The 27,119-nt window shown below is 45.1% G+C and overlaps 1 protein-coding gene across 33 annotated transcripts in view; it reads right to left on the reverse strand.

The window, feature by feature from the left end:
• Positions 1–1,615: 1,615 nt before the first annotated feature.
• Positions 1,616–27,119, reverse strand: part of pleca (plectin a) — a 68,496-nt gene continuing 42,992 nt past the window's right edge. For 26 of the 33 annotated variants that reach the window (XM_057021183.1, XM_057021182.1, XM_057021193.1 and 23 more), the window contains 28 exons: positions 25,377–25,543; positions 24,462–24,577; positions 24,246–24,352; positions 24,045–24,164; positions 23,860–23,955; positions 23,316–23,443; positions 22,707–22,800; positions 22,475–22,629; positions 21,255–21,591; positions 20,777–20,854; positions 19,873–20,034; positions 19,702–19,806; positions 19,540–19,635; positions 19,318–19,443; positions 19,080–19,232; positions 18,864–19,018; positions 18,667–18,793; positions 17,526–17,709; positions 17,358–17,378; positions 16,820–16,977; positions 16,565–16,743; positions 16,349–16,487; positions 15,863–16,219; positions 15,688–15,771; positions 15,489–15,593; positions 15,225–15,323; positions 10,109–13,456; positions 1,616–9,401 (listed from right to left, as the gene is read on the reverse strand). In XM_057021183.1, the coding sequence (XP_056877163.1) occupies positions 3,210–9,401; positions 10,109–13,456; positions 15,225–15,323; positions 15,489–15,593; positions 15,688–15,771; positions 15,863–16,219; positions 16,349–16,487; positions 16,565–16,743; positions 16,820–16,977; positions 17,358–17,378; positions 17,526–17,709; positions 18,667–18,793; positions 18,864–19,018; positions 19,080–19,232; positions 19,318–19,443; positions 19,540–19,635; positions 19,702–19,806; positions 19,873–20,034; positions 20,777–20,854; positions 21,255–21,591; positions 22,475–22,629; positions 22,707–22,800; positions 23,316–23,443; positions 23,860–23,955; positions 24,045–24,164; positions 24,246–24,352; positions 24,462–24,577; positions 25,377–25,543 (13,188 nt within the window). In that variant the 3' untranslated portion in view covers positions 1,616–3,209. The remainder of the gene's footprint in view (positions 9,402–10,108; positions 13,457–15,224; positions 15,324–15,488; positions 15,594–15,687; positions 15,772–15,862; positions 16,220–16,348; positions 16,488–16,564; positions 16,744–16,819; positions 16,978–17,357; positions 17,379–17,525; positions 17,710–18,666; positions 18,794–18,863; positions 19,019–19,079; positions 19,233–19,317; positions 19,444–19,539; positions 19,636–19,701; positions 19,807–19,872; positions 20,035–20,776; positions 20,855–21,254; positions 21,592–22,474; positions 22,630–22,706; positions 22,801–23,315; positions 23,444–23,859; positions 23,956–24,044; positions 24,165–24,245; positions 24,353–24,461; positions 24,578–25,376; positions 25,544–27,119) is intronic. The other 7 variants (XM_057021187.1, XM_057021204.1, XM_057021194.1 and 4 more) reach the window with 1 other exon arrangement.

A 27,119-nucleotide genomic window follows, 5' to 3' on the forward strand; every position in this document is an offset into this window, starting at 1 on the left:
GACAAAGTATGTGAATTCTTTGTTAGGTGTGATTAAGTTATACAGCTCTCTTTTGTCGTATGCATGAGAGATTTGTGGACTTCTACCTGCTGCACGCGAAATGTCAGGGCTGGATTTTAGTCCCAGACCACGCCTCCGCCCTGGTGATCGGGGCCAACAGCTTCTGAACTCTGTGTCTGCTGACTCTGCATTCCAGGCTCTCTGAGCTCAGCTGAACAGACCGTTTGCTAGTTGGCACCATGACGCACGAATCTTTATTCCAGCCCACATTCCTGGAGCCCTTCAGGTTCTGTTGTCTCGAACACACCCATCTGGTTCCTGTTTATGTGATAAAAGAAGCTGATCTTATCCTGTCTCAGGAAAAAAGGAATTCCTTTTCAGCTCAACAGATAGTTAAGCTTATTCTTTCGCAGTCCCACATGGCACATATACAGAGAGTGTGTAGACTTTTTGATTTACATTGACAACATGTCCCATTATTTTGTGTGATTAACTTTAAACTGTGATGAGAACAAATTAATGGCTCATTGTATTGTTGAAACAGACTCTGCTGGAAAGATGTATTATTTGGTATTACTCAAGTTATTATATTTAGGATATATTTAGGTATTCACTAAATTTGGTAAATCAGAACTTTTATTTATTGAAAATATAAATAAAATATTTATTGATTAAAATAAAAAAAGGCTGCTAAAACTGTTGAGTTGTGTTGCTTGATTAATATTTTTAAGCAACTCCCCCATGTTCTCTTTAAAACTGCCTATTTGTTCTCTAATGTTGTTTCTTTGTAAGGTTTAGTAATTCTGTAGCAACAGTTGATATTGTAGTCATATTAATGCATTAGCTTCAGCTTGTGCTGCTATAGGCTAATGCTGCTATAGGCTAATGCTGCTATAGGCTAATGGGGTACGAATGCATGATCCATTGGCAGGTTTCTCTCTTCCTCATTTTGTAGGTTATTATTTGATGTCATTAACAGCTTTTTCTGTGTAGCTTTGCTCTCCCCCCCTCTCTGTATCATCTGCAGGTATCGCTGCCTTCATAGCTGTATGCTGACCTCTGACCTCTGACCCACTCAACTCCTACACCCGGGCTGTGTCCTAACCCCCCCTATACCCTACATAGTGCCCTCAATAGTGTGGACGCCATTTTGAAATAGTGTCCGAATTGTTAGTGAGCATCACTGGACCCGATGTAGTGCACTCAATGTATCCCACAATGCACTGCGAAAAGTAGTGGACAAGCGATGCACCCGAACTCGGTAATGTCTCCCATCAGCCTTTACGGTATCACGTGATAATCTGTCAATGGCGGGATGACGTACAAATGTATGTATTATTATTATTATTATGTATTATTATTATGTTATTATTATTATATGCTATTTGTTTCACATATCTTACTAGAGCGTAAAATTCTTTCACTTTAGCCGAACATTGCTGCCTCCATTTTAAATGCCTCCCCTCCCCCTTTCCTTGTCACTGTTGCTTGGGGGGGGTCAGGGTCTGAGTTTCTGCCGACACAATTTTGGTTGTAACAGATGCTAAATAAATACAGCTGAATTGGATTGAGTATACTGCAGTAAAAAGATTTTTTAAAAAAACAAGAAAAGAAATATAATTTCCATTTTTATTTACATAATTCTAGGTGCTACAATAAAATATTTTGTCATCATTTTAGTGTTCATACACTATTTAAACCAAGGCTTTGATATCCATTATTACAATACATCCTTCAATGCTTTTGAGGATAACAAAAGAAGAAAATAAGTGGAAACATCTCCTGATATTAAATGTTTGCACCTTATAATGTTAGTTCACCATGCAAAATCAAAGAAAATGATAACAGATGTGTTACAAAGCAGAACATTTGTGGTACATTAAGGTCAGCGCACATGATTGGTGGCCATGCTGAGATATCCTTAAAGGAATAACAATGGCTTTTAGCAGTCCTCTACACAATTATTAGTATACATTAGATATGTTCGATGATTTGTGGTGAAGCTGAAAAAAATTGAAATAATGTGACTAAAATCCCGACACTGAAAGTTACATGTTAAGACTGTGATATACTTGATTTTGGGCTGTAAAGTTTGATAGAACACTATTCGTAGCATTATGAGCAGAATAAAATTGTAAATCATGCATCACAGTGTAACAATCATACTTTCTACAATACTCAACATTCAAGTGTTTTGCTTTTTTGCAGGCACTTATAGAGCACGTTTTAGGCATTTAAGTGAATTCAAGATATGAGCAGAAGCAGGAAATATCTGATCAAAGTGAAGGTGAATATACAAATTGCACAGGTTTCTGGACATCTTACAAATATTTTAAAACGATACAACTGAAACATTAGACTTTAATTAGATTGTAGAATTTTCCTTCAGAAGAAAATTTTAATTGTGAAGTAAAAAGATATAGCACTAAATCATATTTTCCATAGCTCTACCTTTGAATGCACCCAGAACCACATGGACTTGGACGTGGACACGTTGTCTTGGAGTTGGAGAAATGCTGGAGCCAGAACGGTGACATGATGGTGATGTCCACTGTGACTGACATTAATCTTCTACTAGTAGGTGTTTGCTCTTTGAAGTGTAGCATGTTGGACTGCATCGGTTCAGGGAACAATGTTGGGAACTGACAGGACTAGAATACACGTGGCAGTAAACTCCAGAAGGAAGAACCTTAAAGCCTAGTTTTCTAAAAGTAAAAGTCTGAGTGCTCATTCATTCATTCTGACAACCTAATTCTGCTCTGCAGATTGGCCTTTATCTTTAGCAACTAACTTCTATATTCAGTATTTTGACAAATATACTCTTGCATACATTTTTGTGGATGTTTTTGTTGTCACGTTAATACAATCTCATTTGCAAACTGATGCATTTTTTAAAAAACTGAGTAAGATTTTAAAAAGTCAAACTAAATTGGAAAATACAAAAAAATATCCTGCAACATATATAGGAAATAATTGAAAGCTCTTGTATAATGCCTATTACAAAATGATGCTTAGTTTCCAGATTTATGAGAGGATTTGAATATATATCTCACGCATACACGTATATACAATAAAGGCAAATATTCTGTATAAAATGATAGTCCTGAAACAACCATGTGCAGAGCAGAATAAAGGTAGTTCTTAATCCACGGACTAGTAGGCATCTGGTGAACACTCTGTCTTTCTAAAATATTCAATTTTTTCACACTTCAGTATCGACGGCCATAACCTGGTGAAGTGTAAGATGTGGAAGAGAACGTGGTTGTGAAAGGAGATCCTGTGGCATCAAAGCTTCCTCTTCTGGACCCTGATCTAGAACCACTTCTTGATCCAGATCTTGAACCACTAGCAGAACCTGTTCCACTGATGCTGTAGGGACTGTAGAGGCCTTTGCTCGACTGGGATGATGCTTCAAGTAGTCGCAGACCAGTGCCTTCCTCTACCATGCTTCTTTCCATAGCATCCTTATATGAGATCTTCATCTTAGTTTTGGGACATGTGAGGTATTTTGAGTAAGCACCAACATCTCGTAGTTTCTGAGCAGTGCGCGCATCTATGGTCCCCCTCTTTACAGCATCATCTATGGAGACCCTGCTAGGAGCATCTGGTTCAATTAATCCTCCAGTCAGATACTGGACCTCAAGGAATCTCTGGCCAGCTTCATAGTAGAGCCATCCTTTCTTTAGTGCTTGGGCTGCTGACATTTTGATTTTGGTTCTGGGATCCTCAAATCCATTGTATGCCTTCTGGGCTAGACTGATGCGGTCCACCATGATTTTATCCACAAGGCCTTTGTTCATTGCATCAGTGAGGGTGAATTTCTCTCCAGTATTTGGGTCAATAATACCTCCTGTGCAGGCTTGAGCTTCAAGCAGTCTTTGACCTGTTATATTATCCACAAGATTTCTGTGTATGGCTTCTGTGATGGACACCTTCTCAAGAGTTTCTGTGTCTAAAATTCCAGCCACAGGGCCAGTTTCTTCGGTCGGATCGATCCACGTGGCTGCTGGTGCTTGTATAGTCGGTATTGGGCTCATTGCATAAGACGAGGAGGAGCCAAAGGAAGATGAACGTGATCTAGAACCGGTCATGTTTCCAGCCAACATGTCTGCAAACTCAGTGATGGACAGTGTTCCGGCACGGTACTGATCCATTGCTGACTTATCAATCAGACCCTTTGAGATCGCATCATCAATATCATACTGTCTACCAGACCTTCGGTCAATGATTACAGATTTCACAACACCGTCAGATGAGGTTCTGGTAATTTCTTCCCATTCACACTCCTGGTCTGCAAGCTCAAGGTATGTCTGCTGGTCAATGAGTCCCTTCTGGTATGCCTCATACACAGACATCTCTTTACCCGTTTCTGGATCGACAATGACAACCCTGCGTTTGCGCACCGAAGATTTTGAGGATGTCTTCTTCTCACGCTTCTTTTCTTTGAGCAGCAGAAGAGCCAGACCGGTTTCTGGGTCCGTTATACATCTCTCCATTAGCTGTAAGTAGGTGAGATTTTCCTCGGTGTTAGGATCAAAGAAGCCTTTTGTGTCATCAGATGGGTCAGTGAGGATTTCATTCATTTCCTCGTCAAAGAGGCCACGTTCATATGCTGTTTCAACGGGCAAACGATGGCTTTCCTCTGGATCAATAATTCCACCAGTAGCAATTTGAGCCTCAAGCAGACGAATACCATGGTCTTTCAGAATGAGTCCTTTTTTCATAGCCTGGAATAATGAGATGACTTTGCTAGAATAAGGATCCCTATAACCTGTGACTGCTCGTTCGGCAGAGTGGAGCTTATCTTTAAACTCAGGACCAACAACACCCATCTTAACAGCCTCAGAAACATTTAACTTCAGGTTTTTAATGGGATCAATGACATACCCTGTTGCAGCTTGAGCCTCAAGGAGCTCAAAAGCTGTCCCTGGCCTAATCATGTTCTTTTTCATTGCTTGGTAAATAGAGAGACGTTCTTTGCTAGATTCCACATAGACACCAGAAATACAGCTGGTGCCTTCAAGGTATTTCTTCAGGTTTCTACTGACCTCCTCCACTGAAATTGTACCATCACTAAGCTCATTATATGTCTTCTGGTTGATAATTTGTGAACGAAGCAGTTCATCGACTGTGATTTGCTTTCTCAGACCTCGGAAGAGAAGTCTTCTGTCTGCAAGTGAAAGTAGCTGCAAACAAGTGTCTTTATCAACTCTGCATCTTTTCAGTAGCTGGGCATATGATTGTTTTTCATCTGATGTTGGATCTATATAACCTCTGAAATCTCCTGTAGCATCAGACAGTTTATCAAGAGTTTCACTATTAATGTATCCACGCTGCATGGCAACATCTATGGGAAGGTGGAAGTTGTACTCTGGATCCATTATCCCTCCAGTGGCAATTTGAGCCTCTAAAAGTCTCAAAGCATAATCCTCAGGTACAAGTTCTTTTTTCATGGCCTGAAATAGTGATATCACTCTCCCACTGTATGGATCCTTATAACCTGTTACTGCTCTTTCAGCAGATAGCAGTTTGTCATGAAGTTCAGGACCCACAATGCCCTTGCGTACAGACTCATCAACTGTCAAAAGTTCATCTTTTACTGGATCAATCATGAAACCAGTTGCTGCTTGGGCCTCAAGGAGATTCAAAGCCACTTCAGGCTTGATCTGCCCATTCTTCATAGCCTGGTAAATGCTAACCCTTGGTGGACTGTCTGACACAATTCCAGCAATGCACCCAGTACCAAACAGGTATTGTTTAACTGATGGCCTTTCCATTACTTCACGAATAGTCAGCTTTCCTTCCTTCAAGAGGTTGTATATGTGTAAGTCAATAATTCGAGCGCTATATAGCTCCTCAATGCCAACCTTTCTTCTAATTATATCACATGACATGTTCTGCTGTGATTTCAGAATCTCTCTTTGCCCAATTATTTCAATGATGATGATCACCATTCTTTCCTTTGTAATGTGTCCTAAGCGATACTGTTCTAAAAGACGACTACTCTCTGCTTCTGGAAGCATATTTGAGTTTAAGACTTCCCAAATTGTCACAGGTTTTCCTGTTGTCTGTGGGATGTCAATTTGGCTCTGTGCAAGATCTGTTTGTGCTTCTTCCTCTGTGTACTGATAAGACTTCTCAGCAGGACCTGAACATTCAGCTACTGGTAGCGCGAGAAAGCATAAACCAGTGGGTGGATCTCTTACACATTTCTCCACCAACTGCTGGTATGTAACCCTTTCATTTGTGTTGGGATTGATGAAGCTTTTAATGTCATCTGTGGGATCACAGAAGGCCTGGGACAATTGTTTACTGAAAATTCCACGTTGAATGGCCACATCATTGGGAACACGATGGCTGCTTATTGGATCAATGATCCCTCCTGTACTAAACTGAGCTTCCAGGAGAGGAGTAGCGTGCTTGCTGAGAACAAGATCCTTGTCCATAGCTTGGAACAGAGAAATCTTATTGCCTGTATATGGGTCCTTATAGCCTGTGACTGCTTTTTCAGCTGAGAGAAGTTTTTCATGAAGTTCTGGACCTACAACCCCATTCTTCACAGCATCATCCACCGAGTATTTCAGATTTTTGACTGGATCAACAATGGATCCTGTTCCAGCTTGAACTTGGAGCAGAGCAAGTCCAGTGTTTTGTTGCAAAATTTGGTCTTTCATTGCTTGATAAATGCTTATTTTCTCATTTGAATCGGTCATAATGATGCCATCAACGCGGTCGGTGCCTTGCAAGTACCTCCGTACCTTATCAGCTTCACTGACGTCTTGCGGTGTCTTTTCACCTTTTTGCAGTTTGTCAAATGTGGCCGCATCAATGATCTTGGAGTCCAACAAAGATTTAGCTGGAACCAGTGCTCTGAGGCCTTCAAAACAAATGTCTTCCTTTGGTTTGTCTCTTTTTTCATCAACCATTGTGATTACAATCTTTATCAACTTTTCAATTGTCACATGGCCCAATCTGTACTGGCGAATCATTTCTATTCTTTGTTCTTCAGTAACATATTCAGAGTTTATTATCTCCCAAATGGTCACTTTTTGCCCTTTGAAAGGACCATATTCAAGCTCCATGGTGGCCTGGTTTAAAGCTTCTTTTGTCTCTGCCTCTGTAATGTGTTTTTCTTCTTTTGGTTTTGTTTCCTTCTTTGACAAAGAAAGTAAAGGCAGTCCAGTGTCTTTATCTGTCATACATTTCTTCAAGAGCTGAGCATAAGTTAAATCCAATTGTGAGTTAGGATCATGAAACACTTGTGTTTCAGGGGTATTTTTGGCTAGTGTCTTACCAATTTCCTCATCAAAGTATCCACGCTTGCAGGCTATTTCATGTGGGATACGATAACTTTTAATTGGGTCAATAATTCCACCAGTTGCTAGCTGTGCTTCAAGAAGACGAATGCCACGGTCTCTTTTTATAAGTCCTTTGTTCATGGCTTCAAAGGTTGATACAATTTTTCCTGTAAATGGATCATTGTAACCACTAACAGCTCTTTCTGCTGACAAAAGTTGTTCATGCAGTTCGGGTCCCACGAGGCCAGATGTAACAGCATTTTTGACAGGAACTCTTTCATTTTTGATGGGGTCAATAATAAAGCCAGTTGCTGCTTGAGCTTCTAGAAGGTTTATTGCTGTTTCTGGTGACAGTATTTCTTTCTTCATAGCTTGATATAGAGACATTTTTTCCTTGGTTGACTGATCGTAAACTCCAGCAATGCTTGGTGTTCCTTGGAGTGCCTTCTTAACAGTGTCCATCTCTGAGATCTCCTTAACTGTTATTTTGCTATTACTCAACTTGTTAAACAGGTCTTTGTTTATGACTTTAGACTCTAATAGCTCACTGGCAGTGACTGGGGCCTTCAATCCAATAAATACATTTTCCTTATTTTTCTCCTTGTCCTCCACGACTGTGATAACGATTTTAATAATCTTCTCAACTGTGATTTTGCCCGTCTTGTATTGGCGAATCAGTTCTCTTCTTTGGTCCTCAGTGAAATACTCTGAATTTATGACTTCCCAAATGGTGACACATTTGCCTTTGAACCTTCCAAAAGGGACATTGAGGGTTGATTTACTCAACACTTCTTTGGTCTCCTGATCTGTGTATATGTTCTCAGGCTCAGCAGCTTGCTCACATACTGGTAACAACAGCAAACCTGTTTCTGAATCCTTGGTACATTTCTCCAGTAAATTTTTGTAAACGAGCAGCTCTTGAGTACTGGGGTCAGTAAATAGTTTATAGTCATCACTGGGCTCACAGAGTTTCTTGTTCATGTCCGGATCAAACTGGCCTTGCTGGTACGCAATCTGAATTGGTGTTCTATGACTATTGATTGGATCAATGATGCCACCTGTTGCAAGTTGTACATCTAGGAATTTGGTGGCCTGGTCCTTTTCTACGAGCCCCTTCTTCATGGCCTCAAAGACAGATATTTTGGTTCCAGTATATGGATCTTTAAAACCAGTTGCCGCTTGTTCTGCAGCTAGCATTCTGCTATGGAGCTCAGGCCCAATTAACCCAGCTTTAACAGCTTCATCTACAGACAGGAGTTTATTTCCCACAGGGTCTACAATGTATCCAGAAGCTGCTTGAGCTTCCAGCAGCACTGTGGCAGTGCTGGGGCTGATCTTTTTCTCTTTCATAGCCTGGTAAATGCTTGTTATGTCTTTGGATGGAGTCAAAACACCTGCCACACAGTTCTGACCTTTGAGACAGGTTTTAATTTTATCAGTCTTTTTGAGGTCTTCCACAGACAATTTGCCCTTTTTCAATTTGTCAAATTCTTTTTTGGTCAGAACTCCAATGTCATGAAGTCTTGCAGCAGGAACCTTCTCTCTGATTCCATCAAATGCCAGAGAATCTTCGGCCATTTTTGCTGCATCAACCTCAACAGAGCCATTGAAACCTTTCTTTGTTGTTTTCACTGCTTTCACAGAAACCACTTGCTCATCAGATATCTCATCAGTTTGGACTTGAATTTCTTTCTTTTTAGCTGCAGCCTGTTTGGAGGCATCGTCGATACTTTTGAGTTTCTCAATGAGCTTTCTGTTTTCCTCTCCATGGAGTTTCTCTTGTTTAGTCATTTTCTTCTCAAGCGCTTGTATTTCCTTCTGCCTGTTGGTCATCTCTGCTTCAGCTTCCTTTTGTTTCTTTACAGCTTCATCCAAAACAGCCTGAAGTTTGCTCTTCTCCTCTTCCATCATTTTCAGCTGACATTTCTGTTCATCTTGAAGAGCTTTTGCTTTGTTCTGTTCTTCCTGAAGCTGCCTCTGAAGCTTCTTTTTCTCATCTTCAACAGCTTTCTCTCTTTTAAGCAGCAGCTCCTTCTCGTTGAGGAATGACTGCTGTAGGATTGTCTTCTGTTGTTTAATTTCCTCTTGTTGGCCTTTTGCCACCTGAGAAAAGGATAAAACGCATCTATTATTATTATATAATTATTATCATTGCATTCAACATATGAAATCTGTGATTTTAGACAAAACTATGTTGTATGTTTTTCCATCCAGAACAGAATTAAATGCAGTGAGAGTTAACTAAGTGAACTATAGGGGTTAACTAAGTGGACTGTGGGAGTTAACTAAGTGAACTATAGGGGTTAACTAAGTGGACTGTGGGAGTTAACTAAGTGAACTGTGGGAGTTAACTAAGTGAACTATAGGGGTTAACTAAGTGGACTGTGGGAGTTAACCAAGTGAACTATAGGGGTTAACTAAGTGAACTGTGGGAGTTAACTAAGTGAACTATAGGGGTTAACTAAGTGAACTGTGGGAGTTAACTAAGTGAACTATAGGGGTTAACTAAGTGGACTGTGGGAGTTAACTAAGTGAACTATAGGGGTTAACTAAGTGGACTGTGGGAGTTAACTAGTGAACTATAGGGGTTAACTAAGTGAACTGTGGGAGTTAACTAAGTGAACTATAGGGGTTAACTAAGTGAACTGTGGGAGTTAACTAAGTTAGCTGCTATATGATGATAATATATCATTCAGCTCTTAACAGGGAAAATGTTTCACTTATTCACATGAAAGTGGCATCAATAATCTACTAAAACTGCATTTAACAGTAAACACAAACAATTGGTGGATGAAATCAAATAAAAATACCTCCTGAGACTTTTTCTGCAGCTCCTCTGCCTCCTTTTTCAGTTGTTCGCGCTCTTTTTCAAGGTCAGCGACGGCTTTCCTCAAGCTCTCAGCCTCTCTGCTGCTTTGCAACGTTTGTGTTTCTGATTTTTGCAGAACAATTTCCTTGTTCTGCTTTTCAATAGCCTGAAGTTTAACTTTCACTTCATCGGATTGTCTCTTGACTTTCTTGACCTCCTCTTCTGCTTTTGCATTGGAATCAGTGAGCTCCTTAACCTTCAATTTCAGTGCCTCTGTTTCCGCTGAAATCTCAAGTTGTCTCTTTTGTTCAGCCTCTAATGATTTCTGAAAAGCTTCTGTCTCTTGATCAAGGCGTTCCTGGATCTTTTGTTTGTCCTTTTGTAGTTTGTTGGCCATTTCCTGGGCTTGGTTCCTCTGTTTCTGGAGCTCCTCTGCTTCAGCTTTGAGTTTTGTGGCCTCTTGAGAGACTTGCATTTTCTCTTTGAGCATTTTCTCTGAAAGCGCCCGCTGTTCAGCCAAGTCACTTTCAGCCATCTGTCTCTGTCGGGCTAATTCTGTAGCTTCCACATTGAGTCTCGCAGCATCTTCAGCCAGGAGCTTCATTTTTGCTGCTTCTTCTGCAAGTAGTTGTTGCATTTTATCCTTATCCTTCTGTAAGAGGTGACGGTTTTCTTCCTCAATCTTCAGCTTCAGTTTGAGGAGCTCACTCATCTCAGTCTTGACTTTGGATAGTTCCTCTTCCACCTGTGCCTTTTGCTTGATGGCATCATTCACTTCACCCTTAACTCGCTGAAGTTCCTCATCTAAGACATCCATCTGCTTCTCAGTCTTCTCCAGCTGTAGTTTAACCACTGTCAGTTCCTTTTCAACCAGAGACTTCTGTTTAAGAGCTTCTTCAGCTTGTTGCTTTTGCTTCGCCATCTCTTCATCAGCTTGCTTCTGCTGCTTTAGAGCTGTGGCCTGTGCCGCTGTTCTCTTGGAGACCTCCACTTCTGCTTCCTTTTTAAGCATCTCTGCCTCTTTCTGAGCTTTGGCCTGTTTTGCAGCTTCATTCTCTGCTGCTTTTCTCTGTTTTTCAGCTTCTTCTGCCTTTAGGCGGAGTGAAGCAGCTTCTCTCTCTGCAGCCTCTTTAGCTTTCTGAGCTTCTTGTGCACATTTCTTAGCATTTTCAAACTCTTCCTTCAGCTTTTCCTCTGCAAGAATGTCTTGTCTGTTCTTACTCAGAATGTCATTTAGCTTCTGCTCTGCAATTCCACATTTCCTGGCTGCCTCTTGGGCCTGAAGGGCCTGCTCCTCAGCTTCTTGTGTTGCTTTATCTTTGTCTTTATTTGCTTCCTCGGCTTTCTTTTTCAGACGTTCAACTTCTTCCTGAGCAGCTTTCCACTGCCTGGAAGCCTCTTTTTCTGCTCCAGTAATTATTTTTACCCTCTCCTCGGATTCTTTCCGTTTCTTCTCTTCTTCTGTCGCAAGCTTTTTCATTTTCTCAGCCTCTTCCTCAGCTTTGAGTTTGCTTCTCTGGGATTCCTCTGCAATATCCTTGAGTTTTTTTAACTCTACCTCTAGCTCCGACTTGCCCTTTGATGCTTTCTCCAAGTTGATCTTAATTATGTAAATTTCCTCTTCAACCAAATTCTTTTGTTTTAGTGTTTCTTCTAAAACATTTTTTTGTCTCTGGAGTTCAGCGTCAGATGAGCTCTTTACGGCCGTTAGCTTCTCCTCTATGTCTTGTTTGTACTGAGCAGCTTGATCCTCCAACAGTTTTCTCTGATAGGCTTCATCCTCAGCTTTTCTTTTCAGTTTTTCATTTTCTGCCTCTTTAGCTTTCAGAGCAATCTCAACCTCAGCTTTTAACCGGGCTGCTTCATTGATGGCAGCCAGCTTTTCTTTCAGCATTTTTTCGGCCTCAGCTCGCTGCCGAGCAGCCTCTTCTTCTGCAGCCTTCCTCTGCTTTGTTGCCTCTTCAGCAACTGCCCTCAGCCGTGCGGCATCTTCAGCTAGTTGCTTCATTCTCAGCGCCTCAGTTTCCAGGAGCTGCTTGCTCTTTTCTGCAGTTGACATCGTCTGCTTCTCAGCTTCAACTTTCATCTGCAGAAGAGCATCCATTTCACTCCTCACCTTCCCCAACTCACCTTCCAGCTCTTTCCTTTGGGTTTCGGCAGCCGTCACTTCATTTTTTAAGCGGTGGAGCTCATTATCTAACAGGCTCCTCTGTTGATCCGCATGTTCAAAGGCAGATTTCAGCCGGATGCATTCCTGTTCTGCAGACAGCTTCTGTTGAGCAATCTCTTCTGCAAACGTTCTCTGTCTTTCCAACTCTTTCTCTGCATTCTCTTTGAGCTTCAGGGCAGCGTCTTCAGCCCTAGCCCTGTTTTTGGCATCACGCTCTGCCTCTGCCTTTTGCCTTTCTGCTTCCTCCTGAGCTTGGCACTTATTCTGGGCTTCCTCTTCAGCTTGTAGCCTCAAGCGGAGAGCCTCATTGGCTTTGTGTCTCCATGTTTCCAGTTCTTTCTCTGCTTGCTCTCTGGCTCTGTTAGCTTCTTCTTGTTGTTTTCTGAGTTTCTCAGCTTCCTCCTGCAGCTGAAGGACAGTGCCCTGCTCTTTCTTCAGTGATTCCTCGAGCTTTGTTGTCTTATCAGTGTATAACATAGACTGAGTTTGCAGGTGTGTGACAGTAGACTTTTGGGCCACCTCCTCTACTAACTTGATCTGCCTTGATTTCTCCTCCTCAGCCTGTTTCATCCGCCTCTCTGCCTCTTCAGCTTGCATCTTGAACTTCTGCAGGTCTTCCATTGCTTTTTGTTTCTGCTTGGCAGCCGCTTTTTCAGCTTCAGATTTACACTTTAGCTCCTCTTCTGCATGCTTCTTTTTTTGAGTTTCTTCAGCCACCTGCTTGCGAAGTCTTTCTGCTTCATCTTGTGCGTTTTTTCTGAGCTTCTCGGCCTGGTCAGCCTTGTCTCTGAGTGCCTGCAACTCTGCATCAGCTGTGACTTTCTGTTTTATTGTCGTCTCTAACTGAAGTTTAATGATGTGGATCTCCTCCTCAATTTTAGTGCGACTGATCAGGGCCTCTTCCAGCTGCTTGTTCTTAGACTTGATCTCCTGCTCAGACAACCTCTTCAGATTAACTAGTTCCTGTTGTATTTTCTGTTTCTGCTTCTCAGCATCCACTGCAACATCTTGACGCTTGTTGGCCTCTTCTTTCATCTTCAGCTTGAGTTCCTCAGCCTGTTGTTCTGCTCTGGCTGCAGATTTAGCCTGAGCCTCAGCCAACTGCTTCTGTTGATCCAACTCAGCTTGGATCTCTGCCATCCTTCTCTTCTCCTCCTCCTTTAGCTTTTCAGAGGCTTTCTGTATACCAAGGAATGAATAGAGTGCCGTTTGAGATGTTTGTTGGCGTTCCCCCATAATAATTCACATTTGCATTTCTAATGGGCATAGCTTCGATCTCAATGACATGGCGTTATAGAACAATTCACGATTCAGCCAAAAGAACCTCGATTACTATCAAGCATAGAGCAATAGCAACATGAGCATGGGTTGCTACCAAATGACACCTAATACAATTTATTAGGCTGAATTTAAATGTGAAGCATAACTGATACAAATGAGAAACATAACCCCTGACTTGGCCAAGACACAGAAACTTAAAAATGAACACCCAAAACCGGAGAGAACGCTCATGTTATCTAATTAATAATCTATCCTTAATTGCCTTTTTAAAAGAGAATGCACCGTGTTTTGGTCTGCTAAACGTAAATCTCTAACCCTATGGTGAATTGTTCTTCCATTCCCTCAACAACAAAGACGGAAATCATTGGGACATTCTTGAATTCTGACCAATCACAGCTAGTAATCTGGTTATTTTTTTAATAATTTAACCACCCAAATTTACAGATGTACCCTAACCCTTCTGACATTCTGACAGCATTATGAACTGGTGTAACAACTAATTCAACCAATGCTAACTAGTTCATGTCATTGTTTTTATATTACAACAATGGACATAGCTTGTCAAATTGTCCTTCATCCCGTATGTAATTTATAGTAGCAAAGCTTGTGCATGCAGAATGAGACAAAATGTGACCTTTCTTAAATACCTGTATTTATATCTTTTTACAAGGAGGAGTCTGCATCAGCCTTTAATATCAAATAGATTACGTACTAAACTCATCAGTATGGCAAGTAAACATGACAATAAGCAAATCAATATAATAATCAGCAGGTCAACATCAAGACATGACAGGTCTGTTGCACTGCTCTACCCTCGTGGAACAGGGTCGACCACACCTGCTCACTAAAGTTTCTGAGCCCTCCTGGGTCACAGCTGCTCCCCGAACCCTCCCCGAACCCTCCCCGAACCTCCCCGAACCTCCCCGAACCCTCCCCGAACTTCCCCGAACCCTCCCCGACCCTCCCCCGAACCTTCCCCGAACCCTCCCCGACCCTCCCCCGAACCCCCCCGAACCCTCCCCCGAACCCTCCCCGAACCCCCCCGAACCCTCCCCGAACCCTCCCCGAACCCTCCCCGAACCCTCCCCCTCCCCGAACCCTCCCCGAACCCCCCCGAACCCTCCCCGAACCTTCCCCGAACCCTCCCCCGAACCCTCCCCGAACCTTCCCCGAACCCTCCCCGAACCCTCCCCGAACCCTCCCCGAATCTTCCCCGAACCCTCCCCGAACCCTCCCCGAACCCTCCCCGAACCTTCCCCGAACCCTCCCCGAACCCTCCCCCTCCCCGAACCCTTCCCCGAACCTTCCCCGAACCCTCCCCGAACCCTCCCCGAACCCTCCCCGACCCTCCCCGAACCTTCCCCGAACCCTTCCCCGAACCCTCCCCGAACCCTCCCCGAACCCTCCCCACCAACGTCTCTAGGGACGCTACTGGGCCCGGGTCTTATGGAGCCATCTGAGCTCTGAAGCATGTGGTCATTTTCATCGGGCCAGATGAGTTAAAGGAGAATATGTAAAGTAGGTTTCCATCAAACTGATATTTAGATCAAAAGAGGAATGAACTTTGTGGGAGTGATCATGTGAAGCATTGAAGGACTGGGATGAAAGAGATAGTTTCGTTATCAGGCTCTTCCTGATCCTGCTGTTACAGATAGTGTGTCCGTACCTCCTCATCGTCCAGGCGGTGCCGAGTCTCTGTGATAAACTTAATGTACTGGTTGGTCAGAGTCGTCAGTTCGCTGTAATGGGTCCTCAGGTTGACATACTGGGAAGGAAAAATGACACAAGTCAGCTCCAACTCAACTTTCCTCCTTATGTCCTCATTATATGAATGAAGTTGCTCGGTTTAAACTCCGATTACCAGTCTGCGTCGTTTGTCTGACATCAGAGTGACAGCAGAGTTAAACATTGACAAAAAGCAGAAAACTACCTCTTGGATTATATTATCAGATGCACCCTCGATCTTTGGTTTCTTTAAAGGCGATGCCGTGGGGTCCTCCAGAGCCTTGTACATCAGAAGTTGGAGCTCATAATCCTAAAAGAACAAAGAGAAAACTCAGTAATTCTTTGGAATATCGAACTGAAATTTGAAATTGTTCTAAATCCGTCACTTATCTGCATGGACGTACTTTGACTGAATCGATGTAAGCTTTGGCATTTTGCTGACAATTTTCTATATTGTCCTTGTTTCTCTTGATCTCTTCCAGGAGTTTCTGAACACAAGAACACAAAAGCCCCATTAATGAAATCCCCATCTTCATGATATCTTCTGCAGGAGCTTTTTCAGCTCAGCTCTTTAAATACCTTCTCCTCCACCAGCTGATCATGGAGGGCCTTGCCATCCCCGACAGGCAGGGCTTGGATACGCTCCTGTCTCTCCCTCGCCTCTCGTAGCCAGCAGATGAGCCAGTCGTAGCTCCCACGGTAGTTGTTCATGTGTCGCCCCAGCAGGTTGAGCTCCCGCTGCCTCAGGTCCAGCTGAGCAAACACGGCCTGCCAGCGCTCCAGCAGGACGTCCACCTGGAGGCGATGCTGCTCCAGCTGAGCATCGTGCTCACCGTGGAGCCTCGTCATTCTGTCATTGATGGCCGTCGCCTGCTTCAGATCCGCCTGCAGCCGGTCAAAGACGGCCTGGTCCGCCTCTGCCTCAGCAAACATCGCCTGTCACCCCAAAGAGAGGCATCACAGGAACAGGAACAGGAACAGGAACAGGAACAGGAACAGGAACAGGAAACAGGAAGCAGGAAGCAGCTTCTGATATGAACCGTTTTCCCCCAAAAATGCAAATACCTTGAGCATCTTCCGATGGTTCTCTAATTCTTTCTCATCGGCTGGCACTTTGTTCACGTCGCGAAGTCGATTCTCGTAATTCTTCAGTGTGTCCTTCGCCTCGTTCGTGTTTCTGATCACGACATCCATGGACTTCAACCTGAAAGCAGAAGAAGAATCTCTGCAACGACCACAGCAGCGAGTGGAAATGCGTCGGGGGAAGCTAGCGAGCCTCACTTCTCCAGGTAGATCGATGACAGGCCGTGGACGTGGTCCATCTTCTTCAGCGTCACGTCCAGTTCAGAGCGCAGTACTGGAGAAGAACTGGCCTGCTGAGGAGATGCCAGGATCTCCTCCACCTTTTCAGTGAGACAGTTCAGCTCTTTTTTCAGGCCATCCAGCTCAACCTGGACTTTCTGTCAAAGTGAAGCGATGATTTTGTCACCTGAAAGGCTGAAACAGCTGGAACAGCTGGAACGTTTGTGACGTTACCTTCTGCTCTGCAGTCTTCCCAGCACAGGCCTTCAGGGGCTCCTCGCCCACAGGCTGTCGGAAACGCAGAACAGTTCGATTCTCACAGCCCTCCAGTCTTAAACGAAGGTCCCTGGTTTGAGTGAGAAAACTCTTGCACCTCAGTTCATCCTGCTCTCCTGAGTGGATTAAAAAGGTACATTTCATTATTCCAAAAACTTGGGCATAACAAGCTAGTTGTTAGTGAAAGCGGACACAGACGAGATTACAAGGCCAGAACAGTTGGAACAGAGCTACAGTATTAGTCAGAAACCCTGAAACCAAGTGGCTATTATGGTCTGTCAGTAGTGCCGCACTTCATGCTTGATTGGCTGTGTTGAGTATTAAACGTATTGATTCGAGGATTTGTGATTATTCAATCACGTGGATTATTTCCATGCTTGGAAAAAAAAGATGCAATCGTTGAAACCGCAGGATGACCAAGCACAGCAAGTTCACGTATGGCAGCACAACAGTGGCCGGTGGAGATCAGAGGTTCTCAGGGACCGAGGCACCTTACCTGCCCTGGGTGGCCCCGAGCCTGCAACGTGAACCCAACAGTAAACACAAATGACTGGAGGAACATGCAACACTCGGACTTAATGGGGAGAATTCCAAATTAAAACGGAATGTGTCGTCAAAACAAGCTCAAGCACATGTGTGACAGGAGCTGTGCAGTAGCGCACACCTTGTTCAGCAGAGCCAACCATTGTGTTGTAATGTTGGCTGGCTCTGTTGTAGCTCGACTCCACTTGCATGCGGTCCTCAGCCCCGAACATCTGAGAGTCCTGGCTGTCTCGTAGGAAGTCTTGATAGTGCTGCTCAAGGTTCCTCAGGGCCAGCTGGTACTCTTCTACCCGCAGAGTTTTAAACTGTAAGGGTGTTAAAAAAAAGCAATAAAACATAAACTAAAATATGGAACTGTGTGACTTACATCAATCATTTAAACCTACTAAAAGTGATTAAAACTATACAAACACTGTGAACTGTGTCGATAAGGATGTATGTAGCGTGTGTTCATGCTATTTATAAGTTGTGTAGCACTAAATCTGTACTAAACCAACCGTGTTGTCTTTTCTCTGTGTTCTCGTACTGGTAACGGGCGCCCACTAGTGGTGCATAGATGAATCTCTTATTTACATATAAATAGAATAAAAACATCTATGAAAGTAGAATATTTTAAAAGATAAAAATTTCGTTGTTTTAAGTAAAAAAAAAATCAGCTGTGATTTTTGTTTTCTACTTGAATATTTTTGTCTTTGCTTGAAAAAAATCAAAAATCAAATTATAAATTGTATTTGCAAAACAGGTTAACGGAACAACAGCAGTTTCTCACATCGAGCCAGTTTCAAGTTTCACTTTTAGGAGCAATATATTTTCATTGATTAATGATTTAGGTCCACTTTTTCATTCCCCTGCATCCAGCAACAGGAAGTGGATGAGAATAATCCTAAATGTAGTTAATTTGAATAAAATCCCCTTGTGACTTAACTGTGCACCACTGTAGCTGAAGACGGGTTTATTGTTGTTTATGGTGTATTGTTGTTTATTGAAAGGTGCATTTTAACAGTTGTCATTTTTAGAGGCTACTTGTTAACCTTAACCCTTGTTAACCCTAACCCTTGTTAACCCTAATCCTCGTTAACCCTAACGGTTAGGGCCTGACCTTAACCCTTGTTAACCCTAACCCTTGTTAACCCTAACCCTTGTGAACTAACCCAGACTAACCCTTTTTTACAGTACGCTTTCATTCAATTATGTCAGAGTTTAGAAAAATAAAAAAGGTTTCTTCTAATCAGGAACCAAGTCTGACTGTTTATTGTTATCACCATGGTGATGTTCCAGGTCCTGATTGTCTGGATGTCTCTCATCAGATACTGCCAGGACAACAGGCTCTTCATGTCCACAAACATGCTGTGCCACATCATCTGCAGCTTCTGCAGGGTTCCATCCAGCCTGAGGATCATAAAGGCTCCATGAGCTCTTGTGAATTTGTGTTTCTGACGCTGCATCGGGGGATTCTCACCCGGCCACGCTGCTCATCGCCTCCTTGTTGGTGGGTGAAACCAGGAAGCAGATAGATGGGACGCTGGCCTCGCTGCCTTTATCGTTCAGCACCCTCCACTTGAAGGGCTGCGAGTTGTTGAGCAGGGCGCATTCGTCTCCTCGGTGCACAGTGATCTGGAGGCAGACGGGGGGGGGTTAAACTGCTCACTGTGGCAGCAGAACACGTCTGGCTTACCTCCACCTGCTTAAAGTCACACACAGCCTGGATGGGGAGCTTGCTCCTAATGGCTGTGGCAGGGTTCCGTGGTTTCAGCTGGATGATGGTCTGGGCCCTGTGGTTCAGGCCGTCCAGGTGAGCTCTCAACTCCTTCAGCTGCTCCTTCTCATCCTGCACAGCCAATGGAATCATCAGAATCTCCGTGGAGAAACACATTTAGCAGCAGACAGAAAGTCTCTTCAGTATTGGAGGTTACTGCTGCATCCTGCAGGAGATCTTCCAGCCGCGTGACTGTGATGGAGCGATCGCAGCTGTACTTCCTCTTCATCGCCTCCTGCATCTTCTTCATCTTCTCCTCCGCCTCTTTCACATCAGAAAAGAACTACGCAAAAGGAAGGAAGAGAATTTGCTGTTTGAAACTTTGACAAACGGAAGCTTTGTGATCGGCGGTCGGTTCGGTGACGGGAAGTCGACCCACCTGAAAGTAGGCCGTGTTCTGTTTCAGGTGGGTTTCGATACAGCAGCACAGCTGGAGGATCCAGCTCCACTGGGTCTGCAGAGCGGCGGTGAAGGCCTGGGGAGAGGGCGGTGTCATTATGTCTGGCTGGTTTCATTCGTTCAGGCCCTTTCATGATCTTGCCTCGATGGTTTTCCTGGCAGGGTGTCCGTCCCTCAGCAGCTGGTCTCCTGTGGCCTGGACACCGTTCATCTTCTTCTCTCTCAGCTCCAGCTCCCTCATCAGGCCCTGCGCCAGGCACCAGCATCACGCCACCGTCACCACACAGCACACAACGCTCAGCTCTGTCCTCACCGAGTAGTTGTCCTTCTTAGCCGCCATGTTGGTGTTGCGCTCACTCCAGTCATAGTTGACCTCCTCCTCCTCTTTGTCGTTCAGCCACATCAGCTCTTTGGTCGCCGCCATGACGAAGGCGTGAAGCTGCTCCAGGTGGTGCAGACGGGCCTTGGAGTCGTTCTGGGAGGGAGCAGGTGGCACCTTCACTGGCCTGATGCACCCAGGGGCATCTCCAGGCGCACGTGGGCGCGTGCGTCTACGTGCACATCACACACACACTCACACACTCACACACGCTCTCTCACACACTCTCCCCCCCACACACACACTCCCTCACCCCCCCCACACACACTCCCTCACACCCCCCCCCCACCACACACACACCCACTCACACCCCCCCCAGCACCTCTCTCACCCCCCCCACACACACACCCCACTCACACCCCCCCCCATCACCTCTCTCACCCCCCCCACACACACACACACACACTCCCTCACACCCCCCCCAGCACCTCTCTCACCCCCCCCACACACCCCCCCACACACACACCCACTCACACCCCCCCCAGCACCTCTCTCACCCCCCACCCCACACACACACACTCTCCCCCCCACACACACTCCCTCACCCCCCCAGCACCTCTCTCACACACACTCTCCCCCCCCACACACACACACTCCCTCACCCCCCCAGCACCTCTCTCACCCCCCACCCCACACACACACACACTCCCTCACACCCCCCCCCCCAGCACCTCTCTCACACACACTCTCCCCCCCTCACACCCCCCCCCCCCCCCCCCACACACACACACTCTCCCCCCCTCACACCCCCCCCCATCACCTCTCTCACCCCCCACCCCACACACACTCCCTCACACCCCCCCCAGCACCTCTCTCACACACACTCCCCCCCCCTCACCAGCAGCTTCCGGTACATCTGCTCCAGTCTTCCCAGATGTTCTCCGTATGCAGCTTTCCTGCCAGAGGAGATCTGACTCTGGATCAGGAGCAGCGAGAACATTAAAACTGTGTCAAAAATACTGACGTGCATCAATAAGACGCGATATAAATAAAGATTGATTTGATTTGAATAAATTCATGTTTAATGTCGCACCAAAATAGTGTTTCCAGCTCATTTCCATAGTGGAATAGTTCATCGCCTCGTTCACTGTTTGAAACCATAAAGTATAGAGAACTAGAGAGTATTTACGTCATCTGGCTTTGCCTTATTTTTCCAAATTAATTACCATTGTGAATTCATAAGTAAGGTTTCTACTAAAAAGTGGTTTATAAAATAATACAACTGATGTAAAAATGTGTCTATCAAATATAACAGATGCCATATAAATGAGGAAGAATAATGTAAATAAATGTAAAAGAGCCAGGAGTGTGGTCACCTCGTCGGCCCTCGCCCTCTCCATCTTGGTGTGGAACTCCTCCACGCACTGGTGCAGGCCGCGGTGGCCGCCCAGCTGGGACTCAACGGCCGGCAGGTCGGAGCCCCACGCTCCCTCGTCCACCCGCCGCTGGTTCTCCTCCAGCCAGCTCAGCAGGTCCTGAATGTAGCGTAAGGTGACCTCGTCCAGTTCGGGGCGCCCCCTTGGAGCGGCCTGCTGCAGGACCTGGGAGGTGAGCATGTGACTCAGGGGGATCTGTGTGGGCGTCACACCTGACTTGATGCGCAGGTTGTACTCGCTGCGAAGGTTGACCAGTCTCTCGTGCAGACGATACACCCTGGATGGAGATCACAACAGACACTTTCATCCATTTTATAGAATAGAACTTCAGATTATTAAAGACAACACTGGCAGTCCCATCCTGGGATGTGGAACATCTCCATGGGGAGAGTCTGATGAAGGCAGTATCTGGGGGTTAGGGAACAGGTCCCAACAACAGGACCCCCCATGTGTGCAGTCCCAGGGAAGGGTTCTGGAGGGTGCCTACAGGGGGCGTCATTGCTCATGTGGGCAATGCCAGCTGAGCCTGGATGGGGTGACAGGCAGGAACGGCCTGCCTGATCTGCCCCAGCACGGTTCACTTAGCAGACTTGTGCGCTACGCACTGCTCGTCCATATCAAGCACCATCCCAGAACCAAAGAATGTCTGAGGCTCTTGACATCAGGACATTTCGTTCTGCACATCTACTACATCCATCACCACAAGTTCTGGACAGTCGGGTAAAGACAGCAGCAGAGCTTTCAATGGATCACCGCCTGGTGGTGGCCTGGCACCTCCTAGACCAGATAATGAGGGTATGCTGGGTACAGCGGGCCTCTGGCCACATTCCAGGGGTGGGGGGCATGGGCCTTGTTGAGGGACTTGATGATGAAGAAGCAGTCCTGCAGGTCCCGGATGAGCTGGGCTGGGAGGAGAAGAGCGAGGCCACCTGAGCACTGGCAGGGGGTCATTTGTTCCCCTGACACCATGGTCCTCAGCTGGAAAAAACTTTGTGCACTCCGAAACGAGCCTTTGGTTTTTAAAATGAATTAATTGTAATTAGAAATTCTTCATTTCTAAGTCATTTCTAACTAAGGCCAACACAACTCCAGAGACTGTGAGTGTGATGCCAACATGCTCCTAAACCGGCTCTTCAGCCCAGTGGGGAGTTCTTTTGCACCTGCGATACATCTGCTCCGCCTGCAGGTGGCGCCCGTCCTTCAGTAGCTGAACATCGTTGAAGAGGAGGCGGATCCTCGCTTCGGCTTTGTCCAAGTCTGCTTCCATCTCCGTCGTGTGGCGAGCAGGTTTGCCTGAGCTCAGCATCCTCACGTCCTGCAGCACCAACACACACGTTGCAACGCTGCCCAACAATGTGGTTTAGCCCCCCCCCCCCCCCCAGGTGGCCTCACCGTCTGCAGCAGCGCCTCCACCTGGCTGAGCTGCTCCTCACACACCCCCGACTCCATCTGGACCTTACTGACGACCCTCTGGAGCCGCTCCATCCTGCAGAGGGACAGTGCTCTTGACCTCTTTAATCATTTTAACATTACGAGTAAAACGAAAGGAACTGAAAACACAACCAACCAAAAAACTGTTAAAAAGTAAAAAAAACCAACTCACTGAATCTTCTGATGGCTTAAATATTTCATATTGTAACCTTGATGCAAGAAGGCCATGGCAGCTCTGTTAAAGCGGGACGTTTCTTAACAGTGGGCTTCAGACTGTGAGGACGCCCCGCCCTGTGGCGCCGGGATCCAAAAAATAATTATTGCAGCTCTCATATGACCAAACTGCTGCTGCTGCTGCCATGGCGACGCTGCCGTTATCCTCTCTTGACCCTGATATTTACTTCCTGCTTCACTGAACTAAACTTTATTCCAGAGAGATTTTCATCACAAGGAACTTAGTCACCTTCCTGTACAGTTTACTTGGCGATTTCTTGTGGTTTTATCTTTTTAGACTGTCGCGGTTGCTCTGGCAACAGCACATGTGATGAACAACGCCTGTAGCCAGTTTACCTCTCAAACTCTGTCCTGAGGAGCCGCTCTCTGTCCAGGATGGCCACATGCAGGCGTCCCCATTCCTTCTCCACATCGATGGGGTGATAAGCAGGTGGAATTTTGAGGTGTCCTGCCTGAACTGCACCCTGGGAAACATCAAGCACATTAGGAATTAATTAGGAATTAATTAGGATTCTCTACTTTAATTCTCATTGGTTCTACTACAAAAGCTCATTTTTAACCACACTCGTCAAACTCAATTCCTGCAATAAAAAGTCTAAAATGTGGCCAGTAATGTTCTTACTTCCTGTCAGTGATGCCCTCATTGTTTCATCTGCTGCCATCTTAGAAAGGTTTCACATGTGGATGCTTGAGTTACTGGTTAACTCTCAGTTACTGGTTAACTCTCAGTTACTGCTTGACTCTCAGTTAATGCTTAACTCTCAGTCACAAACATCTTTGAACTATGTCCATGTGTAAAATCCATAAGGAGAAAGTGGTTTTGCTCTCAGCAAATACTCCAAACCTAATGAAGATTTACTGTCTGCGTAAAGAAACTCACCTCGAGTGATTTATAGATGTTCTTCGAGCGGTTCTTATCAGCTTCTTTTGCAGGAAGCTCAGTTTCCTTAAACTTTAGAAACTGATGCCAGAGGACCTGACAATGTAAGAAAAGGAAAAAAGGAAAACGGAAATTCCTTAAACGTGTTTAATTAGTCTGGTTTTTACAAGCTCAGATGTTTGCACCTCTATTTCCTCATAGCTGGTTGGGAACTTCCTCTCCTCAAACACAAGCACGTGGTGTCTGATCCACTGCAGGAGCATGGTGACCAGCTCATAATACTCATGCCAACGCAGCTCCAGCTCCTGTAGCACAAACACACAAACGTTAGCCGTCAATGCTATCTGGGGGATACGATCAGGTCATAGAGGATGAAGGAGACTCACATTGGCTTTGACACCATCTTGAACATCTGGAACTCTGGGCATGACATCATACAGCGAGGAGACATATGTAATGATGGACTTTTCATCTGGATGAGGCACATCCACATCTGTAAGGAGAGTAGGTAAAGCAAAGCATCGTATATCTGCTGGGGGTCTTAAATGTACACAGTTGACATCTTTAAAGGGCCACTGAGCAATATTCCCTCATTCTCTCACCCTCGGGGTCCAGGAGTCTGGTGACACCCAGTTCTCTCTCTGCCACGGTGAACGCCTGCTCTAGGTTCTCCTGGTTGCTCTGACGATACACTAGACCCATGTCAATCAAATTGGGCCTGTAGACACAACAAGATGGTATCGATTAAAACAATACTGACAGCTGAAAATGCACCTTTGAGAGATCTTTAATTGGATATATTCCTGACTCCTGTTGCTGGAGGAAGTGCCGCTTGGCTGAGACCTCACTAGCCTCAAAATTCCAGAATTCCTTTCATATTTTCCAGGATGCCTTTCAGGAATGTTCTAGTAACATGGAAGGTGAAGGCTCCACTTCCAAAGCTGAGAGCATCGTTCAGCTGCTCCCCTTCAGTCTGCCAGAGCTCCAGCGAGCCCTGCTTCATCATCTGTTCACAGCCCAGACGGTGGAGCTACATGCTCCTCTCGTGTGTCGTGGTGAGCCGACATGTTTGTGCAAGCTCGCCATCATAAATGGGCACGCCACCTTAAACATGAGCCTGCAGCATCAGCAGACGTTTGAATGCTTCTTTACGGATAAAGATGCTTATGCTAGTACAACAAAGGGACCAAAAAGGTGAGCAAATCAAGTGCTGCAGAATATGTTTGAACGTACTGATCTGAGAATCTTCCAACAGAAGAACAAAGGGATCAACATAGATGTGGCTGGAATACTTCAACAATATCATTAAAGTCCAACAGCTGCACCAGAAGGAGCAGCTCAAGTGCAGCATATAAAAGGTCGTACACAGGGAGCAGAATTCCTACTGGACTGAGGTCGAAAGATGAATGAATAAACAAAGACACAAAGAAACAAATAAAGAAATGAATAAATAAGTTTCTCTACCAAGAGTTTCTGGCCTGTGCTCTAACCTGAATCTCTGAAGGTGAGCGTCTCACCTGAGCTTGTGGATGATGGCGTTGAAGAGTCGCCCGTCCCTCCAGCTGTTGGTGAAGTTGTCGCATCGTAACCCCTGGTTACCCTCAACCATCCTCTGAGACCAAAGCAGCAGCTTCTCTTTGGCTGTCATGTCGTCTGACTGGCCGTTCACCTGAATATCTGAAATCTGAGGGGAAATATGGCAGAAATAATGCAAACAGCTTGATTACGAAGCCACAAAAAGCACATTTCTTAAAGCTTTTGTTGGTTATAATAAAATGACAAAGACTCTCTTCAGTCTCATCCAGATAAACTCCCCAGTGAGCCACGATAGTGTGCAGACATCTGATGTTTTCTCTTTATTTAACAGGTTTTACAGAAGAGGAAGGCTGGAAAGGGAAAATGAAAATGTTTTAGATATCATTTTATAGATTCGTAAAATTAATTTTCACTGGGGTTTATACTGTACGTCAAACATAACGGAGCTGCTGGGATCATTGTGTTCAGCTTTTATGTCCCCAAAAGTGGGACTCGAGGGACAGGTGAGGCTGCAACAATTCCAGGAAATGTTTATTGTCCTCACTGTTATTTTAACATTAGCTTGTCTTCCTGTGGAAAACTGCACCTACTCCAGACCCCAGTAAAGCATCAAAAAGAGCTTTATGCAAATTAAAACACCCTAAAAAAACAAAAAGGAGCTTAAATCCACAAATTCAATGGACATGATGCAGAAAGTGAGTGTTGAACTTCTGCTGCATTTCATTCTAACCCTCTAACCCTCTAACCCTAACCCTCTAACCCTCTAACCCCCTAACCTCTAACCTCTAACCCTCTAACCCTAACCCTAACCCTCTAACCCTCTAACCCTAACCCTCTAACTCTAACCCTCTAACCCTAACCCTAACTCTAACCCTAACCCTAACCCTAACCCTCTACCCTAACCTAACCTAACCCCTAACCCTAACTCTAACCCTCTAACTCTAACCCTAACCCTCTAACCCTCTAACTCTAACCCTCTAACCCTAACCCTAACTCTAACCCTAACCCTAACCCCTAACCCTCTAACCCTAACCTAACCTCTAACCCTCTAACCCTCTAACCCTAACCCTCTAACCCTCTAACCCTAACCTAACCTCTAACCCTCTAACCCTAACCCTAACCCTCTAACCCTCTAACCTAACCCCTAACCCTAACCCTAACCCTAACCCTCTACCCTAACCCTAACCCTAACCCTAACCCTCTAACCCTAACCTAACCTCTAACCCTCTAACCCTCTAACCCTAACCCTCTAACCCTCTAACCCCTAACCTAACCTCTAACCCTAACCCTAACCCTAACCCTCTAACCCTAACCTAACCTAACCTCTAACCCTCTAACCCTCTAACCCTCTAACCCTAACCTAACCTCTAACCCTAACCCTCTAACCCTCTAACCCTAACCCTCTAACCCTAACCCTAACCCTCTACCCTAACCCTAACCCTAACCCTCTAACCCTCTAACCCTAACCCTCTAACCCTAACCCTAACCCTGTTCTATCATCTGTTCTATTATCATCTGTTCTATGGTGATGAGTCACTGCACAACTCATCATTTCACATGCAAACTCCTCTTTTTCGTGCAGGAAAGGGTGGCGAGCGGAAAAAGACTCTCCTCCTTCTGCTATTTTCCCTCCAGAAGGGAAACTCCACTTCTATAGTTGACGTGGGGACAGAGTGAATCAGCAGCCGAACGGAAAAAGAGCCTCCGCCCATTTTTAAGAGCGC

The sequence above is a fragment of the Takifugu flavidus genome, chromosome 21 (genome assembly GCF_003711565.1).
Source record: "Takifugu flavidus isolate HTHZ2018 chromosome 21, ASM371156v2, whole genome shotgun sequence".
Lineage (NCBI taxonomy): Eukaryota > Metazoa > Chordata > Actinopteri > Tetraodontiformes > Tetraodontidae > Takifugu > Takifugu flavidus.